The sequence below is a fragment of the Xylocopa sonorina genome, chromosome 11, assembly GCF_050948175.1.
Source record: "Xylocopa sonorina isolate GNS202 chromosome 11, iyXylSono1_principal, whole genome shotgun sequence".
Taxonomy (NCBI): Eukaryota; Metazoa; Arthropoda; class Insecta; order Hymenoptera; family Apidae; genus Xylocopa; species Xylocopa sonorina.
Window position 1 is genome coordinate 9,532,420 of NC_135203.1, and position 24,405 is coordinate 9,556,824.

The window sequence follows — 24,405 nt, forward strand, 5'->3', positions numbered from 1 at the left end:
TACCAAGAAACTCGTCTCGTGGGTTTATCCCTTTCCGTATCCTCTCGTAATTCATTCCCAACCGAGCGTATCACGATGAGCGCTTATAAAAAAGAAAAAAAAAAACGTGGGTGTATTTTTTCACCTCGTGCGAGCTGATACAATTTTTCCCGATACGGTTTCATCGTCATGCACCAGTTAATATTCGCTAATGCAATTATTGCACGCGTTTGTAGCACCGAGTGCAAACAACGCGTTCCGCGTCGATTCTACTTCCCATCTATTTTTTTGAATTTCTTTTTTTTTTTGCTGTTTTCGCAGTTTGCAATTTTTCAATTCGTTCACGAAAGTAACGTCGTGCCATTCGATCTTGATCAGCAACGCTTTCATCCGAATTATACGAGGACCAGAACGATTCGCTCACGCGTAATAATAGAGACTCTGGTTGAGGCAGAGCGTCGAAATTTGCTTGGTTTTTCCTCTCGCCTATAAACGCGAAACGAGCAGCGTAATATCGGAATTGCTTAATTTTCAACGAATCGTTCGAAAAGACTTCGATGGAAGAAATCTGTCTTATTCGCGTACCAACTGCTCTCCGTGTCTCTTCTAATAACTCCGCGTTCGGTTACGTGTTCGTGACCGACCGAATGGAAGGACCGAGTCGATCGACTCCTCCGTTCGTTCCTCGATCTGTTTCCTCGGGAGAAATTCAATTGGACGGCACTCGCGAAGATCAAGTCGGATACGAACTCCCAATATTTCTCCACGGCTCTTCCCGTTGTATACTTTTGCATTAGTTTAATTAACCTCTACCCCCCGCGAGCTTTTTCCACGGTTAGCGACTTGAAAAGTTGGACGGCGAGAAGCTTGAACGCGATTTTCCCCACCTGATGATCCGCCTAACGAAATGAGTTTGAAGTTGAGCTCGATTTCCAGGGATGGAGGGATCCTCCCTCCTAACCTTGGAATTGTTTCACCGGCGCGGCTATCTGATACCGCTGCGCACTCAGCGTCTCGTTACGGTACGCGCATTAAAAGCTCTCCTCTTTAAAAAATTGTCCCACTGTATCCGTTCCTTTTTTTCTTTTTTCTTTTTTCTTTTTCTCTTTGCTGCGCCGCCGCGTCAACCCTCTTCCCAGCTCCCTCCGTTTCACCAACTTGGTCGTTCTCTCCCTTAGCCCGCGCGTTCGAGTTCCCTTTTGTGCGGCTCGACCTCATTTTCGCATTCCGCGTCATCGCGCAACAACGTGTAGTAGGTCGTTCAGAGATGCGCCGTCTGTGCAACTCGGTCTCCTTTCAACGCGAACAAACGCATCTGGCCCGAGCAGCGTTCAGAAATTTTTTTCATCCCCGTGAACCGCGTCAAACGCGTAATTGCGCGTCGAGAGGCTGGAGCACCGAGAAGTCTACGTACAGATTGACGTAATCAGAATCAGCTGACGGCGAACGGTAGACAGACGGAATACGGTAAACGAAGCTTGAATGACTCTGATTTGCACCTCGCACCTTTGCGTCGCGCGCTTGGACCGACGGTGTTCGAGATCCGATGGAATTACTTTAACTCTCAAAGACGGCGCTCGGTTAGGGTTCACGTCGCGTAGTCGGTATCGTGGCGAGCCGTGGACAGGTATTATCATAAATCAATCCACGCGCTACGTCACTCGACACCGCGACTCCCACCGGACGAATGCTAATTACGGAGAAGGCGAGAGGGGTGCCCGCAGCGGGGGTGGATATCAACCGGCTTACGCGCGTGTCGGCTCGATGTAAACAGAGGATTTTTCCGTTCTCGACGTTAATTTGCACGCCACCGCGGCCTAGCTTCGAAGGCATTAACATATGAACGGGCCTGTACGGCGTGACATTAATGCGCAATATTCATATGGAGATTTTACCCGAGGAGTATTATGTATCTAACAACCCGTGGATAAGCTATTTACATAAATGGTGGCATCCGCTCGATTTTGTTCGTCGCTCCGTTTCCGCCACCGCCGCGCAGGAAACGTTAAAACGTTTCCAATGCGAATCGATTCCGCGCCCCCGTCTCGCCTCTTCCGCTCTGCCCTCCTTCCATCTCTCTTTTTCACCCAGTTCTTTCAACCCCCGTCCCCGTTTTCCTTTTTTTCTTCACCCACCGCCCACATTTTCCACCTTCGCCAACCGGTTTTCTTTCGTCGTTCTATTTCCCGAACTTCTCCCACGGTGCCCCGATCCTTCCTCCCCCGAGTCAAGGGAAAGCAAGAAACCGAACTCATCACTTACGAGGAGAACGCGCCACTTTCGCGGGGACGATTATCTTTTCATGTCGTTATCACTAATGCACGGGATCTCGTATTCGGAAAGTAGGTCGGACCAAAAAGGCGGGCTACAACAGCCATTCCCTGGCCCCCACTGCACCCTCGTCCTCGCGATGCGCCTAATCGAGAAAGTCAGATGTTGATTCCCTCGGCGACGGTGGCAACGTTTTAGCAAATGACCGTTCGATTATCGCGTCGTCCTTGTTCGCGGCTGCGACTCGAAGAACGTCTGTGTCACGACGTTTACCCCCCATCGCCGCTCGGCGGGGTCTCCGTCAGCCCATTTACCCCGCCACGTTTCTCCTTGGAAGGCGCGAGATCCCGGGGAGAAACGGCTTCCGGACGAACTGGTTGCTGCACTCTCAGCTGCGAGTCATCAGGGAGTAATTGTACCCGGCATCACCCCCGCCCCATCGTTGTTAAATAATAGTACAGAGGGCCTGCGGAACGCCTCGACACCTTTATCAAACCGATCCGTACCGATCGATCGCGTACCCGTCCCTAGGCCTGCGCCCTCTCAACGGCGAACGAGGTACTCTCGGTTTAATCCGTCGATGAAATTTTCAGTTCCACCCCAGTCACCCGCTCGGGAAGAATCACTTAATATCGAACGAAACAACGCCGGGGCTGGCTCGGCGAAATGGTTTTGCGGCTGGATTTTCGTCCGACCGATTGCTTCCTTTAATTCCGTCCGCGCTATTCGGTGGTTCCGCGCGTTCCAGATGCTTTTCACCCTTTCGATGGAGCGGGCTCGATGGTTAGTCGAAAACGGACCGCCGAGCCAGGGCAGCGATTCGATTTCCCTTTTTCTTCCAACACCGCAGGCATTCCCATCGTGTAACCGACTCGATTAAACCGTTTTGCCGTCCAATTAGGCGAACCGGACGATATCCGAGGGAAGACAGGCCGCGTACCGCGTCCCACGACTGACAGACCGATGCGGAACAATTGAATAACGAGATACCGCGGTGCTCGCCGCCGGTGTTTATTTTCTCCGGGCCTCGGGACGTCGATATTTTTCACCCCCCCGTGACCATAAAGCGTCAAAATCGCAGCGCTCGCATGACGCCAATTTCGCCAATTAACTTTCACGCCACGCCGGAATCGCGGCGTAACGTTTCGAGGCGCGACCCCTTCGGAAAACCTGCGCACACCCCTTTGTAATTCCATTATTCCGTACGCGTCGCTCGACCAGGTTTCGGATAACGTTTTCCGCTGTTTTAACCAGCCCGTGCTCGACGATCGACGCACACAACAGGCTGAAATAAAAGTAAACAGTCGAGCGAGAAGTTTCGCGCGTCGCCTTAACAAACGCTTTAATCGCACCCATCGATGTCCCAATGGCGTGATAAATGTCACAGAGGAAACCGAACCTGTGGCGCGAGAGCTCCTTCAGCCGTCCAGTCGAGCGCGATCGCGCTATTTCAGCGTTGTAACAATAACGCGGAACGGCGGCGATGTCATTAAGAATCCGGGTCCCCGTTTATCGACGGCGGCCCGAAAGCACGGTAAAAATGAAGTCGTAAAAAGTTTTCGGGATCGGAAAACTTTTATTCGTTTCCCTGGCTCGCGATCCCCCAAACGCCTCTGCTCGACCACCGCCCCCTTCGCCGACCGCTTTCTCTCCTACCAAATTGCGGTCGCTGCGCCGGCAAAAGTGGATCTCTCCTCTCTTTTGTGGCCGATCTCTCTGATCCTGATTCTCATTTGCCAGATAATCATATCTGATACCAGCAAATTGGTAATTAGCCTTTCCTCTTAACCATGATCAGCTTCTGCCCTGTGCAAACCTACCCCCGCGTGCGGACGTAACGGAAAAACGGATGGTTTTACGGATTGTTTGCGTTTAATAACTACGAATCGCGTGGAGGTTCTATCATAAATATATTAGTATAAATGCCTCGACGTTAAATTCCTCAACGTTTCCAGCAATGTTCAATGGAGTAGAACTTTCCTCGAAGTTCTTCTTACTGACGACTAATGCTACGACAAACATTCCTTCCGTTGATCACTCGATGCTCAAACATTCGTCCGCCCACGCTACTTTCGCGGTCGTTCACCCCGGCACGCAATCTACCTGCGACACATTTCGAACGGCATCCGCGCTCTATCACGTGCAGCGCAATTTTCGCTGGTCTCATATCGCAACCAGTTCGCGGCGCTCCCTCTAATTCGTTGATCGGGCGGGTGTGAATTTTCGTGGATGCTCGCGTCTGATGAGACGTCGCGTGCCAATCTCGCCTCCTCCAAGTACCCGCCCCCCACGGGCTTTGACGCTCTCGCGGATCATTTTAGCCGGGTCCCGGGGAGGAGTTCGATCAACTTCCCCGAAGGTCCTTAATATATCTCGAAAGAGCTACTTCCACTCTCGGAAGCCACTTCGAATTGAATCGGGTGCATTCTGCAGGTGGAGCGGGGAAGTGAGCGGAGCCACGAAATGGGAAGAAAGAAAGATGTAGGGCCGGCGATTCACGAGGAAATGACGCCGATTTATTCAGGCACGGACCATGAGATTGAATAAGAGCCGAATAATAGGCTCGTGACCAAATTGTCCGACTAGACACACCTGACACCCTTTCCATCCACTCCAGGTGATTCCGTGAGGGAATTGGAACAGCTTCCACCCCCTCGTCCCAGCCGCCTGTAATAAGATACTATTTCTCTGTGACACTGTCGCATCGCTTCGAGAGCTCGTTATCAACGGACAAGCTGCCGAGGGATGAAATAAAAGTTGAAATTTCACGGCGAAACAGTCTGGTTGGAAAAGACGATGACGCAGATTCGGTGAACGCGGATTTTATCCTGATAAAATTACACACGAGAATAGAAGGAGAGGAATGGGATTCGTTCGTTTACGTATATAATCCCGGTTTGCTCTCCCGCGAAACGCGCCACCGAGCGATTGAGCGCGAACCGTGCGAAATCACGAGAGCAACGGTGCGTACAAAGGGAACGCAATTAGTCCTTGACGCGTTCCGAATCTCCCTTTGAAATCGCACGTCGGCGCGCGATCATCCGGCGGATCGTATGAGAAATTAAAAATGCAAGCGTCGCGACGCTCGCGCCGGAACGAGCGACACAGCGCGCGCCACGCGACAAGCTTAAATATTAAATAATTATTTTGCGGGCCGCGCGCGAAGCTGGCCTGTTTCATTCCCGTTTCATTATCTCGTCCCGGTGGCGGGCGGGCTGGCTGGCCCGAGCCGATTTCGAACGGCCGAAAAAGAGCCGGCTCGAACGCGGCGCGGTGCTTTCAGCGATTTACAAGTCAAACGAGCACCGAAATGGCGCTTCAATTTCCCTGCTTCGAGCCGGTTCACGCACCACGGCCTACGTTAATCCCGAATCTTCAAAACGCCACTGGGAGCCAGTCCGTCCCGGCGTTTCTGCTAATTACACGCGCGTCAGCTCTAATTGCGCGCCGTTCGGTGCAACGTCGAGTGCCGCCGTTAATCGATCCTCGGTACCACGAAGAAATCAAACGGCAGTGTAAATCGCTAACACTGTGCCGGGCCTCGTAGCGCTCTCGTCGATGCGATACACCCGCGCTTATTATTCGAGGAGCGACGTTTCTCCGTTCGATTTCAAAAATTGCTCGCAAAAATAATGATAAAACAAACGGCGCAGCAGCGATCCCTCTCCACGATCGCACCGTCTGTTCGACGATTTTTCCGCGATATGACAGGGGATACGTGTAACGCGTCGCGTCCTCGGTGTCGTTCGCTGACGTATCGTCGCGCGGAGAACGTAAATCACGCTGGTAACGGACGGTGGACACGCGCGCGCGTAAACACACGCCAGGATGGAAGACGAGCGTGTGCGTACACGAGAGCGGGTTGCCTGTTACCGTACGTTATTAGACCAGATGCGAAACGGAGGTCCAGATAGCGAACCCGGCGTAGAGATCCTCGTGTTTCGAGCAGTTATGGCACGCAGCTAGCGCAGATTTGATGTGGAGCCGCGTCCACTTCCGGCCGGGCCAAGAACAACGCGTCACGAAATGCACGCCGCGCAGCGAACGCAGCAACGAGACGCCTGTAATCGCTACCCCTATCTCGACGAGGATCCCTCCGGAGACTTTGCGCACGGCGCATTCGAACCGATCGCTGTACAAAGCCCGCGGCTGGTAATATCGAAACGCGATGCAAACAACTATTTCCCTTGGACGATTAGCTCTAAAACAAGCCATCTATACCATTGAAACGGAGAGGTATTCGGAAGCATCATTTGTCAAAATCAAACCTCTGTTGCACAATGCGACCCTTGATGATCGCGTTACTATTTTCCACCGTCGAGCCAATAGCATTAGAGGGCTTTTGTGTCCTCTGTTGCATTACCGCGTGCCGAACAATGCGCCGATCGGCACGCGTATCGGGGGCCCATCGATCTTGTCCTTCTCCCGTAAATTGTGTACGCGTTTAAAATACGAGCCGCCTAGAAAATGATCTATTCGGCGAGTGCTCGCGCCGATTCGAACCGGCGGGTGAAATCGCCCGTTACAACTGCGCGTTCCTCCCGGGAAAAGTATCTCATCGTTGAACCGCAAATATTACGCAAACCGACCGGCCGCCCCCGAAGCACGGGCAAATCCCGCAAAGCCCCGTTCCCACGCAATAATGTAACGCACACGCGAGTTATTCGAATTATGCAGAGCCGAGTAATTTAACGCACGCCCCGAACGAATTCCGTCAAAATTTTGCCGGCTGGTTACACGCGCCACCCTCTCCGTCCCCTGATACAAAACGATCATCGCCCAACACAGCCACCGTTCCCGCCCACACCGATCGCACCCGCATTACGAAACACGGCCCGTTCCCCGTGTTAAAACTGTCGCTGGAACGATATTACAACGCTCGAAACGTAACTTTAAAACGGACACCGATTCTCCGTTCCGTCGATCTCGATACACGATGCGCGTTGTTCCTTTCGGCTCGTTTCGAAATTCAATAACTCCGTTCCGTTCGGCTCGAAATTCGTTAAAACGAGTTTCGCATTATATTCGCGCGGCATTGCATTGTATTATATTTGCATTACCGCGGCGACCGGAACCATCGACGCGCGGGAATAAACAAAATTCGAACGAGTCTATTCCCGGCGAGGCGAAATTATTTCTACAGGGAAATAACAACTGACAATAATTACCGGATATCCCTTTGATTTATTCCTCGAGTAGCGTAAGTGAATTCAGATTCTAACTGAATCGTCTACCCGCTTCGTTCACGATTGTTTCGAGCTTCTCAATTGCTCGCCCGCTTTTCCTCTTTTCTCGTTTGCCGCGTTACGTAAACTCGGTTATGGCTCGACGAGTGGTTAACGAATAAAATTTCTGGAAAATTTCTCAAAAGAGCGCGGCGCTTCTTAGGTTACTCTGCAGGGGTGGTACGTCGAATCTCGACGATGCTTCCTTTCCAAATCGATCGATCGATGCTTCGTTCAATAATAATGGACCTGATCTGATCCAATGGGATACAGCGTTTTATCGGAAAATACCAATGTACGTATGGCCACCCCTTCCGCAGTTCTATGTATGGGAACGAGTGCTTCGCGGAACAACAAGTTTTTGTTCCCCTGGCGAACGGGAGTGGGAAAAAAAAGGGGGTGTAGGAAGCGATATCTTTGTCAGGGAATTCGATGGGGGCGTGCTTGCGTCAGATCGATGGTTTTCGGGTCGAAGGTAGCAGAGGGAACGCCTGACGTTATTTCCGGCGTTCCTAGCTGTTTTTTACAACGAAAAACAGGGGCTGGTTCGCCGCTGAAAATAATTGCTCGGATCAAGGACGAATTTATTCTTCACGCCAGCCAGCCCCTTTCGCTGGTTTCCGTTACGCTCGAAAATATTCGCCTACGGGGAGAGGCTCGAGGCGAGACGATGGACACCGGAACAGGCAAATATTCGAGAGCGTTTTAGAGACGCGATCGGCCGCGCGACAACCGGCAAATTTATTTCGTATCGTCCTGCGAAAACGAACATCTGACGGCGTTCGTATTGCTTTTGAAAATTCGCGTTTAATGCGCCGCGTTGCGTTCGCCGTCGCCCCGCGATATATTCCGACGCGCGATTCTGCTCGATGTTTATTAAATCAACAGCCTAATATTGGTGTTTCAACGGCGGCGCAAATAAATCTACGATCCATCGGAATATATTTGATATTTAGATTGATTCCGTGGAACGGAACGACTAATCCTGACGAGTGAACACGTCGACCGTGTTTTAATACTCGAGCCGGTCGTGATTCGCGGACGCGCCCCGCGCCGCCCCAATTCGAGACGCATGCACCAGGGCCGTCCCATCGGTGCACGAATCGATAAGCACGCCGACAGTTTATCGGAGGTATTTCTGACGCGTTGATTTATAGCATCTGTCCACCCGGGCCAACGACGGGTTACATTATTTTTAATTCGAATCGACCTGGAGGGGGTGGTTGTCGGGCTCCGTATGATTCGTAGCCGGGATCCGTCGACGAAATTTATGTTGATGCCCCGCCGCTCACCTACGGGGCGGAAGAAAAAAATGGGTCGTAAATTCGCGACCCTTCGGAATTGCCGTTCGCGTCGGATACATCGAACGGAATCTCGCTCGATGAACCGCGCGGTATCTTCCCACGCTTCGTCCACAGCTCCGCAGTAGTAACGATTCTAACCGACCAGTCGTGGCTCTCACCATTTGCTCGAACTACTTAGGCGCTACTCGAGAAGAACGAGGACGCGACTGGCGAAACATTGACCCATTGCAAAGCGATCCGAAACGGATCCAGGCCTATTTTCGCGACGTGTGACAGGTAGAAACGTCCGCTTGTTCATCACTCGAAATGAGAACCCGCCGCAGGATTATCATCGACGGTCCGCCGATTCGTTCGAACAGAACGGGTCCGTGGGAACACGATACGCGTCCAGCTAGATAATACGGTCCAATTTACTATTCCGAGCTGGCATAAACAGCGGTCGTGCTCGCAGTGGATACAGAGGTCAGCCCCGTTGCGCCCCTATCTCGGCGAGTACGTTTACCACGTACCGCACGGTGCAGCGCGACAAGATCCACAAATCCCTGACAGGCATCGCGACGAGCCACGGGGATCGAACGCTCGCCCCGTCCTGCGCTCGGATCCCTTCGACGTTCGCAAGCCCCTCGAACCGTCGATAATTCTTGCGTCAACACTGTCGGAGACGTGTCGAGGTCGTGTCGCCCTTTCATCCCCTCGAAATATCACGGAAAAACGCGTTACCGTCCCTTGTTACCGCGGCATTAAACTAAAACGTATTTAATTAGCGAGCCACGGGGAAAGGAAACCGGGTGGCGTACGAAAAACCGTCGACCGGAAAGGGCGTGCTGAAAACACCGCGCCGCCTCCCTTTCGCCTCGCGTCTGTTTTACGCGCTGCGGTGGAAAAAGCTGCCGCGTGCGATGTTCGACCGTGATACTTTCCCTTCCTCCGTTGCTGTCCGCGTTTTCTCGACCCTGGCCAGTCGCGATTTTAATAGAACCCCGCGTATACAATATAATTAATGAGACGTCATGTTTTTAAACGATTCCCTTGTGCGCCCCGACGCTGTCCGTTCGAACGAAATAATTATCCGACGTCTGGCCAGCGCCGAAACAGCGGCGGAAAATAGAGGGGGCAGTGGGAAAAACAACGGCCGCTACCCGGTGATTTAATAAAGCATTATTAATCGGCGTCTGGGCACGTCGAACGTGTTTCATCGAACGTGTTTTCAGCTAGTCAGCGGGGATCGACGTTGAAATTCGCGATTTCAAAGCCCGCTCGACCCGACGGCTCGATCAAACTGCCGTTTATATTTCGTTTTTCGCTGGGAATTATCAACGTTTTCAACGTAGCGCGCCTGTGTTTTCCCTGATCGAGGCCTCGTCGAAAATCCTGACGAGAAACGATGGATTCGCTGTAACGCGTGGTGCCGCTTCGCACCTAGCCTTGCGGAACAAGGTTAAGCCGAAGGCAACCCTCGACGAGGAATGAAAAGTCTCGATAACAAAGCCTGACTCCGCAACGACTACAGTGAGAAACACTCGATCTTGCACGGAAACGCAGCTGCAATTGAAGCCTGCTCCCCCGGTTTAACTAAGAATATAATTGAGATCATTTAGTTCTAGCCGAGTTCTCTCTATCTCGAAGACGACCCAGTTTCCCGGTGCGGTCTCTTTGTTTCACGAAGTCGGTCTCGAATAGCGAGCCGTGGAGGGAGGGCGTGTGCCGTCTTCCTACCCCCTCGCCTTCAGACGGTGGGAACCGGAAATAAGTGCGGCAGTGAAATTCGGCGGACCGGGGCAGCGCGAGCGCAAGCCAATCAAAGAGATAACTGGATCCCCATTAAACCGCTTGTAACTTAATTAATTGCGCGGGCCTGGGCTAATGTAGCACGGGCTAACCCCTGTAGATAGTGTTCTCAGAACGCGATATCACGTGTAACGTGATTTGCTCGTTAACCGAACTTCGGCAAGTGGAATACGTTCGCGAACGCCCCTGGCCTGCTACCGGTTCGTCCAACTGTCGCGTGTTTCCCGTATTAAGGTGGAACCCTCTGGGAGAAAAATCGAGGCTCCTTGAGATCGTTACTCCAAGCGACTCTGGCGATCTCTGATGGAAGTGGAACCAGTCGGACGCGCGCACTTTAACCACGCGCCACGAGTCAAACGGAATTGTTGGGAATGAAAAGTGCGTCTGGCGCGGGCCGACCAGAGGGGACAGATGGCCTGGCGTCAACGTGTCGGGGGATGAATTACACACGCGGTGGCGCTCGCGGGACAGTTTATTTTTACAAGACGGTTGTCAATGATGATGTAGTGCGCTCGTAACCACGGCGGCTGCGTCTCGATATATACATATACGTCGCGAGTTTTATTTTTATGGATCGTTTCATCCGTCGAATGATTTAATAACGACGAGAGCATTACGATGGGGGCGCGGAACAGAAAAATGGAAAAAATTTTACCTACATGCACGTCGACAGGGGAGGATCGATGACTTGTCCGTAACGCGGGCCACTGGATGGACGTTTGAATCGTAAGAGGGGAAACGCCGTGCAATTTTTTTTTTTTTTTGCGTTACCTCTGGTCCGTGCCGAGGGCTCTTTGTTACGGGAGTAACGCAACGAGATTGCGAGAAACCTGTCCCGGGGGTGCGAAGCGGAAAAGCACCGAGATTAAACGTTTCTCGAAACGCTACCCTTCTCTGCGAGAGGTGTTTACAGTCTCATGGATGGTGTACGTACGTTTAAGCAGCAGTTACTTTAAAATATCTGACATCGTCTAAATGACGTAGAAACGCTCGGACAGCAAGTGTATTTATAACCGAGTAGAAAAGTTGAGTCGATTTCCGTATTGGCTGAAAGTAATCACGGATTGCGAGTAATGGAAACTCGAAATAGAATCGCAGAGCAAGCACACGGACATTCTGCTAAACTGGCGAGGATAGTTCTCGCGCAAACAGGGAATAACTATCCGGTGTTAAAAATAGCGTTGTAATATCCGTATCTTATATTTTCGAAAGCGTTTCGATTTGTCGCGATTGGCCGTTTTTTGCCGTTATAAAATTTCATGGCCGCTCGTTTACGCGCTGCCATGAAAACTCTCTTCGTTTTCCGTGAGCGTCCGCGATTTCGCGACATCGCCGCGGATCCACCTGGACGCGCAAAAAATTAAAAGGAACGGCCGGAAAAAAGAGAAAGGATGCGACCGTTAAAGCCAGGCCAAACCGGATCCCGTGATATATTTGCCGCGGGTGAATTTAAACGCGAACGGAATCGACGCGACTCTCGTCGTTCGTAATCGCGGCGAACGCCTTTTCCATTACCAGGCCCCGATCGAAATGGAACGCGATATGTCGAAAAAAAACAAATTCGCAATTTATCGGGGGAAAGTTGAATCACGCCGCACGCCCGTGTGTCTCGAAAACGCCGAGTTCTGTCCCACTTCCCTTTCCTCGTGCACCGCAATCATCGCTTCGCATAACAAAATTTAATGGATTGCGATTAAAATGAAATCTCATTTCAACGATCAGTTTTGATTACTTTCCTCTAAACGAAACTAAATAAAATACTGTCCACGCCATTCGCCGTATTCGCAAAAAAATGCCAATCTAAATATAATTGAACTTGTCCCGATATAACCCACGATTCGTTAAAACAGATCGCTGTTTTGCGAGCATCCTGCGCGAACAGTCGTCCGGGTTGTTCGCAACATATCCGTCCTGGGCGCACGTCCGACTGACAATCGAGGTATTAGGTCGATTCAAAACCGAGCGGGAATACCGGCTTTTCGAACGGGGGAGGCAAATATCGGTCACTTTTAATATCGGCGGCGTTCGTTGAAAGGTCCCTCTGTCGTCGTGGTTGTAGCAACGGGTCGACGCAATATCCGTGGAAAGCGACGAGGGACAGGGAACCAGGGAGACAGAGAAAGCCGGGGAGTGAAAGAAAAAGAGAGCGAAAGGAGGGGTGAAAAAAGCTCCGCCGGCGCGCGATGGAATCAAACAGGTTGCAGAGGCTGGTTTCGCCCTCGTCGTTATGATAATCACGCTCGAAGCACGGTCACGGTGTTGTTTTCGCGGCGGTTTACACGCGAAATATCTGCGCATGCAACGTCGATCCTGCGAGCCACGCAAAAGAACGACCACCGCTCGATAACGTTGCGTGGGCCGCGCGACAGAAAGAGGGATGCATGGCGATGGGCGAGGAAAGGTATTAAGTTCCGGTACGCGGAGAAACAACGCAATGGCATCGATTCCTCTTTCGCGACCACGACGATCCTAGATACCAGCTGGTAATTCGAACAAAACGGTGCACTTCAACCCCTGTTCTCCCATCCTCTCTCTCTCTCCCTTACTTTTAAAATGAAATCGACAACTTGATTCTCGATTGAGATCAAAGGAGCGCTGGATTGGACGAGAAAGAGAAAGAATGGACGCGAAAAACCGACGGGAAACATAGCTCGCGTTGCTCTCGCTTGATAAAGGGCTGTTGGATATCGCGAATCTCTTCGAGGCCAATTTCGCGTGGATCCCACGGTTAAACGTTGCCAGCGTATTGGGCGAAGAAGTCGTCACGCGTGGATTGCGAACGGCAATTCGTTTCTGCGAAGACGAATGCCCGATGTTTCCTACGGCGACAGTTTCTCTGCTACGGCAGGCGCCTCGTTGATCGAAAAGTTAGGGGACGATTTATTTCGACGACCCGGCGGAGGTCCGCCACGCTGGGAACGAGCGGCGAATCAAAATTTCTGATGCGATGACTCGTTTCTTAAGGAACGCCCGGGGTGTATCCCTCCGAGGGTAAAACTTTCCGCGGCCGGCGAAACTGTGCGCGAACTGTCGTTTCCGGGGCGACATTTTTTTCGCCCTCCCCGAGGACAGTCAAATTGGAGGTTCTCCTTACGGGACTTTCGAAATGGAACAAATTCGAGTTCTCGAGTTTGCGTAATCCTTTTTCGAAGGAGGAGGACGGTCGAACGGGGCCATTTCTGATCCTACTTGGTAGCGAGCAATTCACGGTGGGGTTACCATTCAGGAGTTTACCTGCGGGAAATGACAAATGCGTCCCCGTATGAAAATACCCTTAAACGTTCGACACGATTCGACTGTTTCCAGGTGAGATCAAATGTGGCGATTCTCCCTCTCGCTCACCATCCGCGCTCGATCCCCACGGAGGAACAGCTGACTTATCGAATTTCCATTTTTCCCGGCCGCGGGACGATTGGACTAGGATAGATTCGAAATCGATACACATTCGCGGCGGTAAACGCGGATCTAATAACGAGGGGGACAGGTTCGCGTGGACGAGGCCGGGGGCGGGGGTGGCTGGCGGAGTCGAAGGGAAAATAGTCGGGGTGAATTTAAATCGACATCGATTTCGTGCGCGTTGGGAAAGCCAGCGAATGACCGTATCCCGAGCGTGACCAAAATTGAAATGATCTGCTTGTACAAACGATAAGCAAATCGAAGAGCTGGATAAACGGCGGCCGAGTGACGTTAATTGGAAACGAGTTAGCGGGTTTATTTTTCAGCGGTGTCCCGCGGGGACCGGACTCGCGCTGCCCGGGAAATAACTTTTATGCGCGATTTTTCGTTCCGCCGATGGCAGAAAGCCGATGGAACTTCCGCGGCAGGGCGAGAAGACCGGACGCAGGGGGAGGAATTAAAACCTGCACCCGCGTGTATGTGCGAGCCCCTCATTTTCCGGCCTCCATTGTGCTGCGCGCAAAGGGAACAACTTTCGAACGTAACGGATAGTTTTGCGCGCAACGCGAATAAATCTGTTCCGAAAACGGTCGTTTGAACAATTTGTCGGCAACGCGGCGGAAAAACGTTCGGTGTTTTTCTTGGGAACAATAACGAAAACGGACGCGCCAGTTTGTACGGTTGTACGAGGGCTGTGTAAACCGCGATAGTAGCTACGGACACGATAATATTATCGGACGAATTTTTATCGTTACGGACGAACATTGTCGTTCCGTTTGTTGATTTTCCGAATCCGCAATGCATTGCAACAAATTACCGTATTGAAGATGCATTAACTGTAATTGCATGCATTGTGGATCCTACGATCGTATATGCAGCGCAAATAACAACGAGATAATAATAATGCGATAACGCGTAACGAATCCGGGTCGAATTATACTTGGAGCGACATCTGAGCTAAAATCGCGGCCTGTTATGTACAAGGAGATTACAAAAATCATCGATATCGTCCAAATTTCGGCAACACTGACGCTAAACAATCAACGATGCTTACCGATCAACAGTGTTAACTACGGTGCACATTTTCCATTCAGTTTCGGGATCGCGTTAATCAGTATTATTTCGAAGTCTGTTCATTACAGGTTTCCGTATATATAACGCTCGATAAACCACATTCAGAAACATCGGAAATGTAATTACACCGTGAAACTAATACGCTGCTCCATTGAGCGTATTCAATGATCGCGTTTCTGAAACAAACGCGGTTCCATTTTCCATTACTAGACCTAAGCTGCTTGGATGTATCGCGTTGCACAATTAACAGAGACGAACAGTCGTAACATTAGAACGTTGCAATTAATGTTTTCGACGGACTGGCACGAGAACTAGACGTCTCTCGGACCTCCTCGAGATCCCCTTGGATCCCTTTAATCGTCGGCCAAAAACGCGTGGTCGATCTCTAAAGTTTGTGCCCGCGGCACAATCGAAAGCAAAGCGAGTGAAATAGGTCGACGATTAAAAAATCGTGTACTTCGAAATCAACGCCGTGTTTCGACGGACAAAATACTGCTTGTTGTGAAATAACGCGGTACGCGCTTTGAAAGGGAGTTCGGCTCTGAAAAAGAACTGGTTCGTACGGTCGCAGAGGCTCAAATTGGAACGTACACCGTTGTGCACGAAAGGAATAAAAAGTGAGGGTCAAACGAAGCGAAAAATCCTGAGCTCTTCGAGGGAACAATACCGGTTCGAATGGATGTCTCGAGACGTTTAAAAGAGTCATAAATCGCGTTCTTTAAACTTTCGTACGAAAATCGAATGACAGGAATGGTAAAAGTAGGAATCAAGAATTTTTCGAACGTGAAATCGTTTCGACGTCCCTCCCTGGAGCTCTTGAAAAACCGCGATTGATAAATAAATGGTCCGCTTCGAACGGGGCACCACCATCTTCGGGAATCGAGCAATCGGAGGGGCGGCAAAAAAGTGACTGGAACGAAGGCAAACTGTGGCAATTACTCGAAGCACAGCTGCCAGGGAACTTTCAGTAACGGACCGCGGGACAACTAATGGCCGGTATTAATTAGGGCAAACGAGGGGAGCGGGCGATCGTCTGTAAAACGGGGCGGGATGGGGTGGAATCTCGGTTGCGGGCGGGCGTGTTGCGTCTTCGAGCGGCCATTACTCCGCGTCGAACGACGTTTCCGTCATCCGAATTTAGCCGATCCCGCACGGTTGTTGTAAAACGGCATTGTTTGTTCGAAGTGGCCCCATAATATCGAGCATTAATTAATCGCGTCCGCACGGTCGATTTGCAGCCGATCCTCTAGCACGCCGCGTCCATATCGCCGGCGAACCGTCCATTAATGTCTAAATATAGTCGTCAGTTGTGTTCATCGACGGTCCACTGGATTCTAATCAACCGCGAAATGTGAAACGTACCGTGACGTGTTACGATTAGGGATCGAATCAATGCGCGGACGAGTCGTTTCCGAATCAAAAGTCTCACCTGTCCGAGGTATGACGTGTTATTAATCTTGAATCGCGCGCAGATGAGAATACTTGATTCTATTTCTAGTCGGCAGCCGGTAATCTCGCGCGATCGATCATTGTCGCGACTCGTTCTGTCAATAAGGGGAAACGCTTTGTTTTTCGTCTGCTCTGTCTGCCGATAACTTGAAAAGCTTTTTCGGACGTGTTTATTTTCTGGGGCTATCTATCGGAATAGGAGGAATATTTTTAGCCGGCTCACCGTGCAGCCAACAGAGGATATTTCAAAACTTCCCTGTACGCGTGCAGTTACTGCATAAACAAAACCTGCGAGAGCGAACAAAAGCCCCCCGATGCGGCTGGCTTTTTCCCTCCAATCAACGCCCGTGTTTACACGGACCGCACTAACGACCGCTCGATTGTTTTCAGGATCGGGGTAAGTGGAGCGTGGAACGCGACAGAAGAAATCGTAACGCCGAACAACGATACCACCTACAACATCGAGAATCTGCACCCTTTCACGGTCTACAGCTTCCGCGTGTCAGCGGTGAACGCTATGGGAAGGAGCAGGCCCAGCGACGAGACCTTCCACTCCATCACGCTTCGAGAAGGTATCTTTTGCACCCTTATACACACGCGCACATAATACGTATCTTCGTTAACATACTCTCCAAGTCCCGATGAATCTGCTCCTCGGTCCACCCCGCACCCCACGGGTCACACTCTTTTCCCCGCACCCTCGAACACTCGTCTTCAATTTCCCGAGCAAAACGCCCATAACTCCTCGGTAGACATCGCAAACGACATTAACCGAAAACACCGGTGGGAAATGATAATAGACACGGAATCCGGGGGTGGCCGGGGCAACGGAACGAGTCCCTTCGGGGCAATGCAACGGCTCGCGAAAGCAAACGCTTCGAATTCAACGAAGGGTAAAAGCGTTGGGTGGCTGCGAGAGGAGAAAGAAGAGCAGTAGCAGTAGAGAGGACGAGAAAGTGGGGAGAGGGGAAGAAGAAGGAGAAGAAGAAGAATGGTTAGCACGACCGGTTTTCCGCGGGCAGGCAGCGTCGCGAGACACGGCGCAGCCAACTAAAGGGGCGCTAATTGCAGCACCGGAAGGAGCAGTGTACAGCCGCGCTTAACTCGACCGGTCCGGGCAGCTTCGCCGTCTCCGTTCCGGCCTTCTGTCCACGGCTGAAAATAGGTTGAGCCGGCTGTGTGCGCGCAAGCCTGGCCCTATAAATTCTGTCAACGCCGCCGGGATTGGCCGACGCCTGCTCTATGTATACCCACGACGCTCGACAAACTTTGCACGGCGTCTACAAGGACGACGGCGACGGCGACGACGATGACGAGAACGGCGATGCTGGCAACGAAGCCGATAGTTAACACGCGAGGCTGCCGCCCGCGACCTGAATTCCCATGCGTATCTGCGACAATTAACGCAGCACCGGGTGAACGAACCCGCTGATGGGATTATCAGCGAGAGATTCCCATCCATTGAATATTTCATGCCCACCAGGGGGGGGGGCCCACCGGGGCTTTAGTTTAGTATACATAGAATTTCTTAGCCGGCCTTCTTTGTTCGGGGACAATTAGGAAGTTGCGACGAAGAAAGGGTGGAGACGGTTGTATCATAAAAGGACGGTGAAAGGATGTTGGTTTAATATACATGGAATTTCTTACGGGTTTGGCATTCCACTCGAGCGACGAGGGTAACTCTTTTTTTCTTCGAGGGCGTTTAATATCGCGTGGGAGGGCGGTGAAATATTTTTCGATGCGAAGTTGCTTCCTTGCTTTGTTTCTTTTTTCGCGCGCGCATTCGATTTCTTTTTTTTTTTTTTTTTTTTTTGATCGGTGACTCAATTAATTGTGCAATCGCGACGTTCGATAACGCAGCCGGGCGCAGTTATAGATAGAAACGGTAAACGCGTTTGCTTCTGAAAAATTGAAAATGTTTCATCGATTGAATGAGACCGTTCATCGTTATTTATATTATCTCCGCGAAATTGATAAACGCTATCTGCATCGGAAAAACGAGCGCTCTCGGATAATAAGATTTCTCACGAGCGGAACAATCGAGGACGGTTTTTCGAGTGGTAACGCCGCGGATATTCGGGTGATCGCGTTAACAAGACGACAAGTGTAATTCATCCCATTCATCGCGCCTTTATTAATGTTCTAGCTACCCGGAACAATCGCTGCCTTTGTAAAACGCGCACGTCTTACGAGCATCGTGTTTAGCAACTCATTTGCGAGCGGATCGCTTTATCTCCTTAAAAACCAAGATGAACGCGTATCCGTAATTTACGGACGCCGCTGCTCGTTACCGCGGGCATTATTAATGTCCGGCAATTATTAATACGGAGAATTAATTTGGAGCATCGTCAAAATGGCCGGGGATAGGGGGCGACGCGGGTGGCGAACGAAAAATTCGACCCCTGCACTCCGCGGGTGCTTTCTCGAAAACGCGTTTAATAGTGTTCAACATTGCGTTAATCATTGATATCTCATTGCTCCGCTATCAGTAGCGCCTAAAGATATAAATTAATTAAACCGGGTGTTCGACGACCGAACGGGAGATTTAACGCGTGGAAACGAATGCATTTAAATAACAAACCTGTACCAGACAAATATCGAGTTACAACGAGTCGTCGATTGATATGTATCGTATTATTCGATTAATTCGTTTCGGCTCGCTACGAATAATTTCGATAGGATCGCGGGAGGAAAAAATATGATTAAAACATCGGATCGTTGACGCTCGATCGTCGAGAGCAATTTATTATGGCATCGATCGAACGGAACGCCGGCTGTTACGGACGGAGAAACAAAAAAAAAAAAAAAAACAGAAAAAAGGGGCAGCGCACTGCGCCCCGAATTACAGGTTGACGCGCGCGTACAGCTTCGACGCGCAACAGGAGCAACGGATAAGTTGGCAATTATACCCTGGATTGGGATAGAAAATTCGAGTATCCGTATTTTCAGCATCCTCGTCACCAGGCAAAGAGCCGCTTTTGTCTCTCGCGTGTCCGCGATGCAATGACAATAAACCGGCATCGGTAATAAGCTCGCTGTTCAAATAGCATAATTAGCCGCGCGATAACCGCACATTTAATAAACCAGCCTACCGAAACAGATTAACGACGAGGGCTAGCCATCTATCAACGACATACAATATTTCGTAATCCGCGGATTACTTTTGTACAGACGAATCGCGAAATATAATTAATTAATCCCGTTGAAGCATTGTTCCGTGCTTTCAGTACCATACCCTTATAAGGGAACAGACTCTTAACGAGTAGCTAATTAAACTTACGTTTGAAGTTCGTACTGGTATCCCCATAATAATAATAATGATAATAATAACAATAATAATAATAATAATGATAGTCAATTGTCATTATTGTATCAATAAAATGATAAAATGAACGGAGCTTGGCAAATACGTTTGCAACGAGACAATAAGAGGATATGAAAGCGAACGTTGTGTCGCTTATCTACAACCGCGTTCAGCTGCTACCGCTACCGTTTCGAAAAAGCAAATTTCTCTAAGTAACGCGCGACAAATCGGCGATCTAGCGACTAGCGAATTAGAACGCGTTAAGACCGATCGTTGCCGGTTGAAACTGAATCGCGATCGGACCGCGAAGCACGGCTCGGAAAAATCGCGACACGTCCGCGGGCCACCAATTTCGAAATCTACCTCGGTTGTTTTCGAGACTCGGTGGATTCGACCGGAAACACAGCAATTGCGGCACGAACCGGTGGCTGCAGGGGACAGCGGCGGGACGGTATGCAAAATCGGTGCTATTAAATACATAAACTGACGGTCGCAGCCAGCGGCAACGGGTTCGTTATGGTAGCACGTGAGATAGGTATAATTAGCCAGTTATCAAGACCCGCGTCAATAAATAATTTAAATACCATCGGAGATAGGTCGATGCTAATGGCGGCGAGCCGCCGAAACGGCCGCCTGTCGGGGATACGGAAGAATGCCGGTGAACGAAAAATAAAGCGAACGGTTGCGTTACGAGTTGTTAAACCGAACGCGATTATATTCGTTCCGCGATATTGCTCGCCCCGCACCCGTTTTGTTTTCCCCCTGTGTTCCCGACTGGCCGTGTTTTCCGATACTCGCGATCGGAAGAGACGTTTAAACGCCGTTTTCACGGGAACCGTCAACAATAACGTCGCGCGATCAAGCAAAACATTGACGCACTGAAAATTCCGACGTCCGAAAAAATAAAAGAATTCGTTGGAAATTGCGAGTGGACCCGATCGAGTCTTGTCCCACTCTCGACTCGAATCGGAACGATCGATTTTTTCACGCGAACAGGAGGGACCAGTGATTGTCCGATCGGCGCATCGAACGCCAAAGCGGAGAAGAATACTTAAACATAGAATTGGAGTGAAACAGGAGTAATCGGGATGATGAATGAAACGATCGCGCGCGGCATCGGATTAACGGGCTGCTCTTTGGTTACGCGCCCGGGCTTGATCCACTCGATCCGTCTGACTATCCGCGGACCCTTTCCCCTTTCCGAGTAATTCAAGAGCGTAATTTTATTGGCCGTTTCGCCCGCTCGAATCGTCGCGACCGGCGTGACGTTCCATCGAACGATCGATGAAGTCTTTCTGGGCCGTGGTGAGCTCGCGTTTGAAACGGGATGACAAACCTTTGCTCGATAGCGGGCGACGAGTAATACGTCAACTGTGACAGCGAGCTCATCCACCGACGAGACGAATGAATTTTTCAGTAACGCCCCGACGAAAGAAGAGCCGGTGATGTTGCGCTCAGGGAAAACCGATAAACTGGATACCACGCGAACGTATATACCAGACGCAATAAATAATAATAAATACCCGATTGTTGCGCTCGATGAAACCTGATTAAAGCGTCGAATTTTCTTTGTCCCCTTCTTTCTATAGCTTATTGATTTTTCATTTGGTTTCCCATGAAAATACAGAGTAGATCGATCATCCTTCGATATCGAGAATTATATTGGAACAACATAATGTAATACGCGAAATTTGATATGTAATGTTGAGGGAGAAATGCAATTAATTATCAAAATTGGTTAATTGCTGGGGGGAGCGGAGATTGATAGAGATTCGATGAGGCGACGTATCGCGTTCACGAGAATTATTTTATTTGAACTCGGTCCTTTTATTTCCGTATCGCGGAACACATTTGTACTCGAAATAGTAATATCGGTTGACAGACGTATCGGTTGTGTGCTTAGACCAAGAGCAACGATTGCATCGTAATAACGAGAGATCATGCACAGCAATCAAAGTAATATACAGATAATTAATGGACAGCGAGGCGCATTTAATATCGGCAATACGAGTCGTACGCGCGTCGATGAGCGATAAAGGGTAAATAGAAACGTCGAAAGGGATGATAGATCGCGAATCGACGAGACGGAAGCACTGTGCCGGCCCGTTGTCCAGGGGCGTTGAATCTTAACAGGGAGCGATTCGATCCAGTCCTCGGTTAAAAAGGCCGGTCAACCGTGCTCGTGTTTAGGTGCGCCTCTTTTTCCGAATAACATTCCTGCAAGTTTACCGGAAGTTTCTTTGATCTTCTTCACTGGCCAGGGCGAACTTCAATCTCTTTGCGCAAATAGATACGCCTTCAGAGAATAATTAATTTCGCAGCCGGTAAACGTTCCACCCCTTTGCAGTCGTTAATGAAATGCTACGAAACTTTTCTTTTTCCACTCTCCCTCGCCCATCCTCTTGTCCGTTTAAATTGCCGCGCGACTGCACTCGAACGGCGGCGCGGACCCCGTGGTCCATCCCGCCGGATGTAATCGGCAGCTAAGACACTTTATTACGGAAAACTACACGTCCACGGTGGTGCCGCGTCTTCGTGGAATCGAAACTTTTCCCCCATCGAATTGTTGCCAGGCTCGACGGTCCACCCTCGAAATTCTATTTGCGAACTGCTTCAGAAACTCGAACCCCGTGGGCGGTTAACCGGTTAACCAGGACGAAACGAACGAAATTGAATGGACGCGCGCACAATTAGCCGATAACGCGTCAACATCGGGTTCGTTCGCGCGATTTATCGCCGGCATATTCTAATTCGCGATACTAATTCGGCATCCTGTGCGTGTACGGCGGCGGATATGTATACGTGCGGTTAGGTATGCACGGAGGGGTGGCGAGAGCGCGATACCAGGTCGCTGGTGGTGTACAGGAATCCACGGGGTGGCTTAAATGAAACGCTGCCCTTTCTCTGTCGCCCTCTATCTCTCTTTGTCCATCCTGCTGCTTCTAGCCACCCACCACCCGCCCCTCCTCTCCCTCTTTCTCTCTCTCTCTCTCTCTCCAACCCAGATCAATAGGGCACCGACGAAACTTCTCCTACCGCTTTAGCCCCGGGACCAATACGTACAGCGACTCTCGTTCCTGTTTCCGGAGGTCGTTCGCCTGTCCCCCATAAATATATGGCGCGACAGAGCCACCAATTAGCCATCGGGACGGCCGTGTCGGCGTATACGCGGCCGGCCCACAAGGGGGTAAGTTCGTTCGGGCGCTTCCGCGTGAAAATTGGAGGATTCGCGGCGTGCTCGCAACGGCTAATTTCCGCAACATCCACGGACCCGCGAATCGGTAGCTGAGTTAACGAAGTAGAATACCGACGCACCGCTCGGATAACAGCCAGGGGGGTTGGCGTCGCGTCGCGAGCCACGCTTCAATTTCCCTTCGGAGGTTGATAAAGAATCCGCGGAAATTTCTGGCCCTTCGACTGCTACCGAACCTATCTTCCCCCCTCGCAACTCGTCGCGTTTCTCCACCGAGCTTTTCTTCCCTCCCAGCCGCAAAGGGTGAGACGCGGATGGTGTAATTCACGGAGTGGCGGCGTTTTTACTGCGCGAATATCGCGGCAACCGTGTCTATTTAGTTTATACGATCGCCAGAAAGCGTGTCGGTGTTCTTTACGGTCGTGGGGGGTTATTGAATTAGTTTCTGTTAGCCTGGGCTCGCGTTTTCAGCGATCGAAATAACAGCAGGGTGGCGAGGGATCGACGTGTTTAATTTGGAGTAATGCTCGAGGAAACTGAGAAAAAGGGGGAGGTTAGATGTCACCGATGGCGTTTTTACCGCGGTGAAACGCGGCCAGTCATAAACGGCGGGATCGTAATAAGTTAACGCAGATTTAGCGACTGTAAAAACGCTCGCGGCTCGCATTTATTACGGGGCGGAATTATCCCTGCCGGAGCAACCGGGCCGGAATCGCGTGAAAGACTTATCGCGTCCCGCGTATTCCCGTAACGTCCGACCCGCCACAATGTCTCCAGCTACGCGTGAATAATTCCGCTTGTTTCGTTAATTAACTGCCCGCAACGACGATCGCGGCTGAAATTGAAATGAAACAAGACTCGAGCAACTGCAAAACCGGTACAGCTTTTCCAGGGCTAATAAACCCGAAAATACCCGATTTTGACTGGCGAGAGTTCCAAGAAACACGGATTTTACTTTATCGTCGGAATTTGTCGTCGCGATCGTTGAACCTCCCCGATGGATGTTTAACGCCTACGCGGAGTTTAACGATAAAGAGGAGGCGTCGCCCGCGTAATTAATGTCAACGGCGGACGTTCATTGCAGGAAGTAACAAAAGCGAGCCGCGGTCCTTTAAAAAAAAAACTAACACCGGCTGTGAAAGTTTACGGGCCGGGTAATTAATATCCGCGCGAGACGGTGAAACGGAACATTGTCCAACAGCTTATGAATAATTGCGCGACAGAGGGACATCGAAATAAAAACAGAGGACGCGCCGTTGGTAGCCGGCCGTGGAAAATGCCGGGGACTTGGCGTGTAAATAGAAAGTAAGGCGACGGGACTTTAAAAAGTTCGCTCTGCCGTCCAAATTAAGCGGTGGAGAATAATCGTGAATTCCTCCGCGTTTCAGCGGGTGGCTCCCGGCGTCGTGAACGCTTCCAGCT

General features: G+C 50.6%; 1 protein-coding gene across 6 annotated transcripts in view; it reads left to right on the forward strand.

The window, feature by feature from the left end:
• The window catches only part of LOC143428844 (putative receptor-type tyrosine-protein phosphatase mosPTP-1), a 293,117-nt gene that overhangs the window by 243,798 nt on the left and 24,914 nt on the right, over positions 1–24,405 (forward strand). For all 6 annotated transcript variants that reach the window (XR_013102478.1, XM_076904021.1, XM_076904023.1 and 3 more), the window contains exon 4: positions 16,877–17,058. Coding sequence is in view for 5 of the 6 variants with exons in the window: in XM_076904021.1 (XP_076760136.1) it covers positions 16,877–17,058 (182 nt within the window). In the remaining variant the exon portion in view is untranslated. The remainder of the gene's footprint in view (positions 1–16,876; positions 17,059–24,405) is intronic.